This window comes from Capricornis sumatraensis, chromosome 4 (assembly GCF_032405125.1).
Source record: "Capricornis sumatraensis isolate serow.1 chromosome 4, serow.2, whole genome shotgun sequence".
Lineage (NCBI taxonomy): Eukaryota > Metazoa > Chordata > Mammalia > Artiodactyla > Bovidae > Capricornis > Capricornis sumatraensis.
Window position 1 is genome coordinate 87,739,600 of NC_091072.1, and position 13,988 is coordinate 87,753,587.

The 13,988-nt window shown below is 33.5% G+C and overlaps 1 protein-coding gene across 3 annotated transcripts in view; it reads right to left on the minus strand.

Annotated features, from left to right (window-relative positions):
* Window positions 1-13,988, minus strand: part of CNOT2 (CCR4-NOT transcription complex subunit 2) — a 126,101-nt gene that overhangs the window by 26,723 nt on the left and 85,390 nt on the right. For all 3 annotated transcript variants that reach the window (XM_068969828.1, XM_068969830.1, XM_068969831.1), the window contains exon 4: window positions 3,738-3,804. In XM_068969828.1, the coding sequence (XP_068825929.1) occupies window positions 3,738-3,804 (67 nt within the window). The remainder of the gene's footprint in view (window positions 1-3,737; window positions 3,805-13,988) is intronic.

Here is a 13,988-nt window from a genome sequence, read left to right on the forward strand (position 1 = left end):
GTCTTAAACTTTAGAGATCACCCTTGATCCTTTTCTTCCGTTCATATTCCACATCCCCAAATCATATTAGCTGTATGTCCAAAATATCCCAAATCTAACCACCTCTCAACATCTCCGTCACTCATCCAAGCCACCCTATTTTCTTGCCTAGACTGCTGCAGTAACTGCCCTTTCTTCTTATCACTTGGCCCACTTCCACTCAGTTCATTTTCTACATAGCTAGGTGATATTTTAAAAAGGAAACTGTATCTTAAATTCCCTCCCACTAAACTTAAGAATAAAATCCAAATTCTTTATCAAGCCTTCACAAGACTCTATGATCTGACATCTGCTACCCGTTTGTTCATTATTCTGGGCCTCTCATTCATCCTTTAACACATGAGGTTCACTCTTACATTGTCATGAATTAAGAACGTTTGCATTCACTGTTTTCTGTACCTGAAAAATCTCTTACCCAGATCTTTCCAAGGACCTCCACTTCTCAATACTCTGGTTTGCATTCAAGTATTACCTTGTCAGAGATACTCTTTGCCTACTTGAAAGCTGTTTATCCCATCCACTCATCCACTAATATGGTAATTTTTATAGTACTTATCACCAGAATATTATTTGTTTACTAAATGTTTGCATACTTATTCTATGTCTTCCTTCATTAAAATGAAAGCTCCATGAAAACAGGAACTTTGTTATTTGCCACACTCTTCAATCCTGGAATAATTCTTCACTCATGGTATAACACAATAAATAAATAACTGCTATCATAATTCCTCACTCAGTGGACTCTTGGAGTCTGTGGATTTAACATTTATAGTTTCTACTCTGTGTAAATTGCCCTCCAGAGTCATGACATTCAGTAAGTAATATGTGGCACCCAGGTTTCAAAGAAACTCATATTCGAAAAGTTAAACTTGTAAAGTAAGGCAATCTTGGCTCTACTATTTACTATCTTAGGCAAGTCCCTTAACCTTTAATAGGGTTATTGAATACCTTAAAATAGGGAAATTAACTTCTGGTTCCCTGATCATTCCAATCCAGTACACAGCTTCAGGGAGCCCAGAGGTCCTTAAACCTAGACAATGTACTTAAAATATTACACACTAGTAGAGAACATCACGTAACTTTAATACAAGATTCCATTCACCAGCTTCTACAGTTACCACTTGATGCACAGCAGTCACACAAACCCTTAGATGAAAAGTTAATTACATATTTATATACAATTATACTATACTAGAACCCCCACTTAGCCCCAAGTCCAGGGTTTTCCGGGTATCATTATGTACTACACAATCACTTCCACCCAAATCTGGCAAAATCCACTTTTAAGCAGCTCAGTATCCATTCAAGGAAACACTCCTTCCCTTGTTTAAACTCAGTGAGTCTGAGGTTTGGAGAGGGCACTCTACCTTCTTCACCTTTTCCACCTCTAATCTCTCTAATTACCAAGAACAAAAACAGACAATAGACCTTCATTTTAATGGCTCAAATTCCTACTGAACTTTGCCCATCTGAATAAAGAGTTAATAGTGGTACTCAATCCACTTGGGAGGCAAAAGAACTTTGTTGTATAAAGTCCAATGCACAATTAAAATTAGCTGCCATAAGAATAGCATCATCAATCTATTCCTACCTACTTATTCTATCTCCCCATCCTTTATTAAGGTCAGCCCCTCAAGTTTTCTCTTTCTGACTTACTTGTACTACCGAAGCTGTGATCCTAAATGGTAGCTGATGTTCTCTCTGACCAGGTTCAAACTACTTTGGCCCTGCTAGGTCTATCTTAACAGACAGCCCAGGAATGCAGGCTCTATTTTATTTTACTTTACTAGTTGTAGCTTCCAGGCCTGTGCAATAGAAAGAAATAACTACTTCCTGACTTGAGACATTTCAGTTCCAGGTGACCTATGGTTCACTTTTTTATAAGCTAATACCTACAATGTCAGTTAAAAGAATAAGCCATGCATTGAAAACACTGGTTCTTCATTGCTACAGTAATATAGCCATTTATTATTTTAAACTCCAACAGGAAAGATTTGTCATATATGACTTCTTTTTAAATTAATAAGTACCTTAAAATCTTTCCTAATGAAAATAACTTTCCACATTTATTAATCTTTGTAAAACTATCAGCATAATCATGTACACAAATTAAGAGGTCAATAAACATTTATCATACCAATGAAATAACTATATTCCAAACCTAGTCCAGGCTCTTACTTAGCTCAATTACAATTTCACATTTGCTGGTTAAAAAAATTAGGTCACATTTTCAAAGTCCATTACAGCTGATAACGCTGTAAAATAACTGACATTCTTTCTTCATTAAATAATCTTGGCTTCTCAAATTTAACTTTTTCCTTTCCATTATCTACTGTGATAAACTGTGGGCTTTAAAAGGAAAACAACTTAAGTTCTTTGTAGTGATTCTATAGAAATAAAGGGAAGCTTTAAAATAACTAGATATTTCCAATGTAAGGGTTACCAGGAAAGTGAAAGTAGTAGATTTCAAACAAAAACAGTCCAAACAAAACAGCTAGCTAATAATATTCCCTTAATAATGAGAATGAATATTTGCTGATAAATAAGCAACATCTTTTTTGTGTAATAAAAGGCTTTAAAAATGTTTTCTACTTAACTAGAGGAAAACTGTTAATACCAGTAAGTGATTAATAATTTTCCTTACTAATTCTGTATCAACAAAAATAGGGCTATGAAACAAAAGATGGAGAGAAAAAAATAAGATGGAAATTATAATGTATTTTTCTAACAAAATACGTTATTTCCCCCTGCTGAATTTCAATACACAATTGAAGGGTAAAGTGGTATGACAAACTACTCTGATATCTATCAAAATTTGCCTTTTATTGGGAAAGAGTTCAAAATGAAATATCTGAGTTTTATTTGAAGTTGGTTAAATTACTTGGTTATCATATTATCTGCTTCAGTTACTCTATTATTCTGTAATTTTTCATGGGAATTTATACCCCTTTTAACACTTCCCTCCCACTAAAGAGATGAGAAATCAGTAGTCTCTGACATTAAGAGAGATGCTATACCTTATTAATAGATAAGTTTGGAAAATTAATTTGAAAAATTGGTGACAATTTTTAATTTAGTTTTATAAAAATTTTATGTCACAATAATAGTTAACATTTATTGAGCGCTTACTATGCGCTAGGCACTGTGCTAAGCGCTATAAAAGTTATTACAACACAAAATAAGAAATAAAATCTTGTATATGGAAAAAGCATTGAACTATGAGTCAAAAACAGAGATTATATATACCCAGAGTGAGCTGCAGTAAAGAAGTATTTGCTAAACAAAGAGAGCATTTCACAAACTGCTAGGTATGGGCTTACATTAATAATAAGGCCAAAAAACATAAGCAAAACAACCCACTTAACTGGCCAATCAAAAATCCTTTAACTTCCTCTAACTGAAAACACAGAGGATGTCTACTTTTAATTTGTTTAGCAAATCTTCTCCAAAACTACTGCAAAGGAACATACAGATATGAAAGAGGTAGAAGTAAATTTTGATCTACCCTATATCCAAATAATTGTGAATTAGAAAGGTCTGAAATAATGAGGTTTTGCTAAGTAAAATAAGGAAAACTGAAAATTAAATATCCTTCCTTTTAAATCCTAGAATAAACCCACAAGGGCAGCATTATTCTTTATTTGATAGTTACTTTTTTCTTTAAGTAAAGTATCCCAGAATAAATACAAAATTCTTACTTTGTTGCCCGTATAAACTTGCCCCAAACTGAGACAGCTGACCTGATGTAGATGGTGATGCCAGCATCTAGAAACAAATTAATTATATTAGAGCATAAAGAAAGTACACAGAGCATTGCATTGACACTTTACATACAACATATCATAGTATGTGAGTCAAATCCACATTTCTTCTCAATCTTCAGAAAAACATAAACATTGCATAGTGAATTCCACATTAATTAAGAGCATATCACACTGGATGACATCCAACTATGCAAATAAAATACAATTTTTGATCACTATAAAGTGTTTTTTCTCCAAATTACTCTAAATAAAACTATGACAGCATCATTACTTTACTTAAAAAAAACAAAAGCTAACTAGGATAATAAATACATGAAGACAGTACCTCAAGTCAGTCTCTATAAATTTAAAATTACTTGATTCTTAAATAATATATTAAGCTAAGTTTTAAATTCAGTTTATTGTTTTATTTATTGAAAATTAAATTATCTAAGTAGAAAGCTTTGTATTTTATAATAGCTACTGGTTTTTATATAGAAATAATTGATGTGTATTAAGTAGGTAGAAAAATCTAACAGACATACACACACAACCATATACACGGAGACATGGTACAACACCAAAGGACAAACCCAAAATACTTACAAAAACATTTACACCTGGTATATAATGTGCATTGTATGTACAGGCATGGCATTTGTACACAATGCCCTTCAATCTACTGCATTATCTCCCCCCCGCCCAGAATAAAATTCTTTGAAGGCATGTTGTATTCATGGAACATGTCATTTTTTATTTCCTCATAGAGACTAGCACTGCATGTAGCAGTGCTATAAAAAAGCTAGATACTTAAACTGAGTAAATGGAAATGTGTATGCTTAAGTGTATGTTTGTGTATTCCCTGTCTTATATTAAGCAACCATCAAAACACCTTAATTAAATAACATATGAGTCAGGTCATCAAAAGGGTTATAATCTAGTGGAAGAACAGAATGAATTACATTAATACAACTAATTATGTTCCAAGGCACAATGTGGTAAATGCTCTAAAGGAAGTATAAAGCATCACTGGAGGAAAGTTATTTCTAAAAAAGGGTAGAATACTTTGTACAGTGTTAACATCTGATGTGGGTACAGATGAGGGGTCTTCCAGGGAAAGTATATGCAGCGAGTGTGATAAAAGCTAGTGACATAATTAGAAAACAAAATACAAGAAAAAACAGTGACTGAACAATAGAGTAATTAGGAAAAGGAGGTAAGGCCAACCCTATGCACACTGGGGCACAGAAGAATGGGAAATAAAGAGTATGATAGGGCCAGAGGTAAATGGTGTTCTTAAATGCTATGCAAAGATGGCTACTAACTATGGCAATAAAGAGAAAATATAATTTTTAACACTTTCTTTGGGAGCCACATTGCGTGGCACGTAGGATTCTACTTCCTTGAGCAAGGATCAAAGGCAGGCTCCCTGCTTTGGAAGCCCGGAATCTTAACCACTGGCCTACCAGAGATATCCCAGAAAAATAATTTTAAGCCGGGAAGTGACATGATCAAACTGTGTGCTTTGGGAAGATAATTCCAAGAGCATAACTGGATGGAAATGGTAAGACACTAAGTTAGAACAGAAGCGGGACTAAAAAAGAGTCCTACTGAAATGGTTGAGGTAAAGGGGAAAGGAGGTGGATGGAGACTCATCAGACAGGGAACTATCAGAGGCCATTCTGGTTTCCTGTGACGAACTGGGTCGACATTGACAACATTAAGAAAGCCAGGAGGAGAAATATTTTACCAGTAGAGTCTTATACAATATACATTTCCTGCTATTTTAATGCTGAAATTCTGAATTGTTTTAATTATTCTGAAATTCAGGAAAGTTTTTATACACAGTAGTTTTAAACTAATGACACACAGCAGACTCTTCTGGGGTATAGCTAAATTCACACTAAACACTATATTTAAATACAGCAACACATTTTCTAAAGAAGCATCAAACCTTATAAATATTCCTTCTGAAATCTGAAGGGTAAACAATATAAACAATTAAACTAAAAGAATATGCATTTTATGCCTGACCAAGTTCTTTTGTTAGGTACAATTCCTGTTACTATTACCACATAACCACAAATATTTTAAGCACATTAAAAGTTCATTTCCAACTTGCAAGAAAAAGATCAAAGAAAATGTATAATGAAGCTTTAAGTTGGTGACAGAAGGCTTTAATAATCATGATTTTCTATATCATTATAATCTATGAACAAAAGTAAAAGAGAATAGTTTCTTCAGGCTTCACATATAAGATGCTGGCCAACATGAACCCATGACTTAGAACGATACATAATGTAAATATTCTAGAATGGACCACTGAAATTTTACTTTTCCCAGAAATGTATATGCTTACTGTGTAAATAACTCCAAAGAACAGACATTTTCTCTACTTTCTCACAAAGGTTATACATTCACAAGTGAGTTATAGGTATCACTCCTCTCAGCACTGAGAGATAACGCAGAGGAGGAGACACCACGAAGGTAAAGGAAGAATGGATCCCTGGGCCAAAAATACTTGAATCAAAGAGCAGTAGGGTGACCCAACTACCCGTGTGACACATTAAATATTATAATTTTCTCTATGTATGAGTACATGAGGAAGGTTAGTAAATGCTGCTTTACAGAAATATGAAAGGATCCAAGTAAAATAAGCATTGATCAGCTAAACATATATTCAAATGACTTCAAAATGTGTCAAAAATGCAAATATATAATTTCTTATGAAATCAATCCTATTGGTCTGTGTTAGTCGCTTGGTTGTGTCTGACTCTTTATGATCCAATGGGCTGTGGCCCACCAGGCTCCTCTATCCATGGAATTCTCTAGCCAAGAATACTGGAGTGGGCAGCCATTCCCTTCTCCAGGGGATCTTCCCAATCCAGGGATCAAACCCAGATCTCCTTCACTGCAGGCAGGTTCCTTACCGTCCGAGACACCAGGGAAGTCCATGTGGTATGTATTTTTAAACTCTGAAAGCATGCTTCATGAAACATATCAGTGGTAAAAACAGACTTTAAAATACATTTAACACACAATGAAGGAATATGGGGTAGAAATGGTATTTGTAAGAACAGAAAAATGTTCAAGAAATGTACACTGGCACAGAAATAACTATAACTAGCAGACAACAGAAAATTTACATAATTTTTTTAAATGTTGAAAGTTGACTATATACAGATAAATGTCTTAGAAAAATATAGAACTTTAGATCAAGAGACATACTTTGTTGTTGTTTAGTTGCTAAGTTGAGTCCGACTCTTGTGACCTCATAGACTGAAGCCTGCCAGGCTCCTCTGTCCATGGGATTTCTCAGGCAAGAATACTGGAGTGGGTTGCCATTTCCTACTCCAGGGGATCTTTCTGACCCAGGAATTGAACCTGTGCCTCCTGCATTAGCAGGCAGATTTTTTGTCACTGAGCAATCACTAATACCCTAGTTTTATATTCATTTTTGCTTAAGAAAAAAAGTTTATCAAACTAATTCTAGGTAAAATGTCACACAATCAACCAGTAAGTAGGTTACTGTGTTCCCAGTGTAAAACTATCATAACAATTATATTCTTCTTCATTTCTCAGTCTACAACACACATTTCAGTCAAAAACCAACACTAAAAACCAGGAACAACCAGAGGAAATAGTAATGTAATTCAAGTCATTTCCCTCACTCAACAAAGAGCTCCTTTATCTTTTTGCTCAATATACAGAAAGCCAAGGAAATCAACAAGAAACTGTGCTTTTAAGTCATTTCCACTGTTACTAGATATAATTCTGAAAATCATGACCAAAAAGTCTAAAATTATTTTGTTTTACAAAATTTGTATTTGAAAACTTTATAGTAGGCAAATCTGGCTCCTTTGCCTAATAATAGGCAAAACTGCTCCAGCAATACGTAACAGCAAAGAAGTGTTAATTATTCTGTCCCCCTCATGCTTCCCAACAGTGACCACCTCTCACAAATATTCCCTCCAATAAATGTACCTTCAGTCACAAAACCTACTTCAAGAAACATTAAAATCAATCTGGTCAAGAAATAATTTTCTCCATAACAAATGACTTCAAAATACAACAAAGTTTTATTAAATTAAAACTCCATGACCACAAAAACAATTTAAAAGTGAAATAAACTTTTAAGTGTTCCTTAAAAATCCATTGTACAATAAACTTAAAGGTATGGTAACAATATAGTTCCGAGCATTGTCATTTTTTTCTAGGACGAAAACAGCAAAGATATATGACTCTGACTATATAATATATACAAACAGAAAAAGAAACAAAGGTAAAGAAAGCTTTAAATCTAGATACAATCTGAAAAATATTTTAAAATTAAAAACAGTATGGTTAAAAAAATAAGAAACCACTAAAGTCAGAATGAAATCTAGCAAACAAAAAGAAAGACTATGAGAAAATAATATATTAAAAAGACAAAAAGAAGAACGGTACAAAGGAGGGTGCAGGCAGAAAAACAAGAGTCATTAAGTCATAGGGCCTTGGTAGTTTATAATCACAAGCCAATAACAAATTATGAGTTTACCAGGCATTTCAAGCAATTTTGACTAAAACATCAAGTTTTCAAGAATAACATTTTTTTAAGTATAATATATGCTAAAATAGTCAATGTAATACATTCTAATCGAACATTTAACGCAAAATCTTTACTAAAAAGAGTATGGCAATGAACATCTTTTATTGTCTTAATTTTAGAGCAGAGTCAAAGCACAAATTTATAGAAGGCATGATAAAGGCTCTTAATATGCACCGCTAAACCGTTTTCTACAAAGTTTGTATTAATTATGCTTCTACAGCAAGTTACTTCAATGTTCCCTTTCAGGCAATGACTACTCTTCCACTTAAAAGCAAACAAAGAAAAACATCAAAAAAACAACAAAAGACCCTCTCTACCACTATGATAGGATGAAATGGTATTTTCTGACTATGGATTTTTATGATTGTTATTAATGAATAACATATTGCAATTATTTTTGCAGATATATCAAAATTTGTTATAGCTTTTAAGTGTATCATTTTAACTCCCTTTTATAAATAGAACTTTATCTTTAAAATACAGTCTGAAGATTATTTAAATGCCAATGAAATTGAGATTTTAGAACATTCCCTTCAAATGATTTGATATTTAATTCTAATTTCTTTAGAGTCTGATTTATTTACATTTAACTCTATTAGGTTACTGCTGTCATATAAAATTTTGACATATTTATACACATTCAAATTTTCTATTAAAAGTTTTAAAGGTTATTTTGAAAGATTTTTAGGTAAACAATCATATCATCTGCAAATAATGTTAACTTTGTTATTTTCAATATCAGCTCATTTCCTTCCCTTTCTCTAAAAAAGATTCAGTAAGAGCCTACTGTCTCCTACACCTTATTGTAAGTTCTAAGAACACAGCAGTAAACTAGAGAGGCAAGGTCCTTGCCTTTGTTAAACGAATTCTACCACAGTAGACAGGGTAACAAATAATTAATAAATATATACATCAGGTAGAGATTGGCGTTATACCTGTTAAAATGCAAGAAAGAAGTTAGAAGGTACAGCAAGAGTGGTACTGATATTATATACAAGACTACTTAGGAAAAGAGTGATCAGAGAGGCTTCTCACATGAAATATTTCAGCAGGTACATGGATGGAGTGAGAAAAAACTATGTGCAAAGTGCAAGCTCCTGAGACAGAAACAAATTCAAAGAGCTGGAGAGTCAGCCAGCATGACTCCATATGTAATGAAATACTAATTATGAATATGACAACAATAATGGTGATAGATGGTATCCTTATTTTAGACTAGATTTTAATAAACTACCGATTATTAATTGGCCCGAGAGAAATCTTAGTTGCCATAATTGCTATAGGCTAACACAAGTATGAAAGGTAGAAGTTCATAATGGTTGCTATTTGTCAAAATGGGAAGTAGCTTACTCTAATAGGTTTTAAGAGTTACTTTTTTAAAAGTATGGACAGACAGGTGTTACATTTTGTATGTCTTTCCAGCACATATTAAAACAAGGAAAAAGGGGTTCCCACAAGTTTGTGCTTCCAAAATGCTTATGCTTAAGTTATCAAATGAGTGCAACAAAGACTTAGATTAGAAAATGTGAGCAATTTATTACAGATATATTTTTAAAGAAAACCCTACATTGCTTAGATTATATTGTCCCCAAAGAGTTGTCTATTATGTAATATGAATATTTTTTCATTTTCTGTAAGTTCCCTCCACCAGAACTGCCCAAAGTCTCAGACCTAATAAATGGCAGCACTAAGATTCAAAAAAGGGAAAGGGAAAAATCAAGCTCACATCTGCCTATGATTTACTTAATCTTGTGAAAACATTTAAGTAATGTGTCTGCAATATTTATAAAATTACTTTTATACCTTAAAACCAGGAAACTCAGCATTCTATAAAAGGACACATATACGTACAGGCATCTCTTAAAATAAAAGATCTTGGAAAATATGAAGTAGTTCTAAAGAAATATTTAGCAATTTAATCAGCACACAATCTTACAAAGAACAGTTTCCCAAATACTTCTACCATCATGCATATGATGAAGACACAAGTTACATGCTCTACAGTCAGGGCAGATAGGAATCAGTTAGGTTTTGGAGGTCTTTTTGCTTCCGAGATTTTTCTGGATAGTTGGACTGAAGATTCACTCAACTACTGGCCAGTTTTTCTTTATCATAAATTACAATTGAAAATTATTTTCTCACCAGGGAGAAAAAAAAAATTGCAAAAATGTCCCAGTTACTATGTCAAAATTTTTTCTCTTCAAAAGCCTTAAAAGCACAAAATAACCATTACCTGGAGATGATATACACAACTACTGAAAAAAAACAAAAAGAATTAAATGGATTGTCATAATTATTCTTATCAGCATCCACATTTAATATTTACTATTTGCTCTTCTTTAAGTTTTGCATATAGCTATTCATTCAGTCCTTAAAACCACCCATGAGTCATGTATTATAGATGAGAAAACTCAGATACACAGAGACTGAGTAACTTGCCTAAGGACACAGCTAATAAACCATGTGACTCAGATATAAATTCATAATACAGTAGAATTTTCAGAGTCCATAGTCTCAATCAAAAAATAATAGAAGAGTTTTGTCAGGTAGCTGGTTATAAAATAAATATATATACAAACCAACTATTCCATACATCAGTAAAAAGCAATTAGAAAATGAAAATGGCTACCATAAAACCCTACTTACTAAACGACATGAAGAACAGAAATAAAAGAAACACACACTTCTGAAATAAGGTAAATACCAGTATAAATGTTTAACAGTCAAAAACATTTTTGTGAAGGATGTGAAAGATCTTATATAAAGATGTGAAAATTGTCTATAAAGCTACAGCAATTCAACTATGTTGTAGTTCTTCCACAGAATCAGTATGATAAACAGAACAAGAGTTTAGGAACAGGCCAAACACATCAGATATGTTAAGGGAGAATTCCAATTAGCCTAAATAAATAGTCTAACTCAGGGGTGGGCAATTTACTGAATGCAGGCCAAATCCAGTACAGTGCTTATATTTGTAGGATGCATAAATTAAGAATAGTTTTCCATGTTTTAAATGGTTATATAAATACCTACATATTATCCTTTATTTAGCCTCTAGGAGAAGGAACTGGCAATCCACTCCAGTATTCTTGCCTGGAGAATCCCATGGACAGAGGAGCCTGGTGGGGTGCAGTCCATGAGGTCGCACAGAGTCGGGCACGACTGAAGCGACTTACCATGCATGCATGTATGCACTGGAGAAGAAAATGGCAACCCACTCCAGTGTTCTTGCTTGGAGAATTCCAGGGACAGAGGAGCAGGGTGGGCTGTTGTCTATGGGGTTGCACAGAGTTGGACACGACTGAAGCGACTTAGCAGCAGCAGCAGCAGGCCCATGAAACCTAAAATATTTACTATCTGGCTCTTTATGGAAAAGTCTTCTAATCTGTGACCTGAACTATAAAAAAATGTTTTCAGACAACTGAATACCAGATAGCCTTAGTGGGTATGGGCAGCAAGAAGGGTAATCTGGCACCACAAATTCATACCTCTATCCAAAATACATTTCTAATGAAGTTACATATGAAGAATTAAGCACAAAAGTGCTAGAAGAAAGTAGTTGGGAAAAGTCTTCAGCAGGTATGACTTCAAATACAGAAATCATTAAAACCATAAAGTTACATAAAATATATGAGTCAAATGCAATAAAAATGATAAATATTCTTATATTTAAAGAAAAAAAAAACAGCCTGAAAGCAAAAAACTGAAAAAACAAAATTTGTGACAAATAACAGAAGGTTATAATCTTAATATATTGGAAACACTAACAAATAAATAAGACCTAAAATTTCAACAGAGAAACAGAAAATGGCATAAAAGCAGTAATCCACAAAGGAAGAAATAAAAATGGCCAATTAAACAGAAAAAAAATATCACTGGTGTGTGTGTGTGTGCGCGTGTGTGTGTGTAAATTTAGCAATATTTTAATGCACATTATATTACAACAGTAAGTTTCTTTTGTCTACTGGCAAAAGTTTAAAGGTAAATAGGTGGTATTCTTAAGGGCGCTGATGACAGTAAAAATTGGTACAAACTTTCTAGTGAAAAATCTGTCAATATGGCTCAGAGATTCAACTAAATATATTTTTAAATAAAAATATTTGAACTATAAAATCAAAAAGTTTAGCAATAAATTACTCCCAACTTGCACCATTACAGGTAATTTTTCCTCTCCCTGCTCCATGCATATTTTCTAAAATTTGTGCAGTATCTCTGTACTGTTTTCTAATGAAAAAAGATTCAGCAATAGCAGAAATTCATAAGTAGCCTACAGTATTATCATTTCCATTTTCAGATGAGAAAACTGAGGCTTGAAGTTTTTGCTAATGGGCAAAGCCAAGATCCAAACCCATATCTGCACTGTGTTAGAGCCCAAATTCTTAATCCCTATGTCTTACTACCTTCTTAATTAATTTTTAAAAGAAGTTTTTTTGAAGCAAATCATTCTGATATTTCCAAGACAAACAACTAATCCGGAGTAGTAACCAGCATATGTATACCCAAGTATATAATAATTCTGACTAAAAAATTTTGACATACATTATTTCTGTTCCTTAGAAGACAGATATCCCTGTCATTCATTCTCTGAAAATGCTTTAAGAATTTCAGTTAGACAGCTTCTTATCTTTCTGATCAGAATGAATACTTTCCATCAATAAGCAATAGTGCAACACCATTTTTGCATCAATCTTAACTTGTACTGTACAATCAGAGTAACACACCACACAAATAAGTTTCTGCAATGATGCTACCAGAAAGACAGCCCAAATTATTAACTGTAATATCAAAACTTAACCTTAGAAATTTATGTTAAAAAATTCAATTATAATTTACATCAAATAGCAAGTAGCTAGAAAGGCAGTAAAATAACAGAAAATTAATCAGATGACACTATTCTGTGAGCTACTCAACCACCAAACACTGAATTTGAAGAGTCCTAACTCCAGTACTCTTGCCTGGAAAATCCCATGGACGGAGGAGCCTGAAGGGCTGCAGTCCATGGGGTCGCTAAGAGTCGGACACGACTGAGCGACTTCACTTTCACTTTTCACTTTCATGCATTGGAGAAGGAAATGGCAACCCACTCCAGTGTTCTTGCCTTGAGAATCCCAGGGACGGGGAAGCCTGGTGGGCTGCCATCTCTGGGGTCGCACAGAGTCGGACACGACTGAAGCGACTTAGCAGCAGCAGCAGCAGCAATAATGCATTTAATAGTTAGTTGCCAAAATGACACAACTGTCAACTAAAAAGGAATAACATCAAAATAGAAAAACAAAACCAAACCCCGTGAAAATTCTAGCTTAAACCTTGAATAACCTATTTGTAAAATTCTAAAAGATAAAGGAAGTAATTTACTAATGATTAACTTTAATGAAAAATGAGGGCATTTGTTGTATATCTTAAAATTTTGTAAGTGTTTTAAAACATCAGCAAGAATCTCATTAGGTTGATACCTAGAGTAAATTGCTATAGAGAAATTAGGAATAACAAGTTTATAAAAGTTTGAAAGGGGAGGAAAAAGTTTGGCAAGTACAAAATACAAGAATGCAACTGGTTTGACTGCAGTATACAGTGTATAATTTAAAGCAGCTTACCAGAATTTGAAAATAACAATGGAA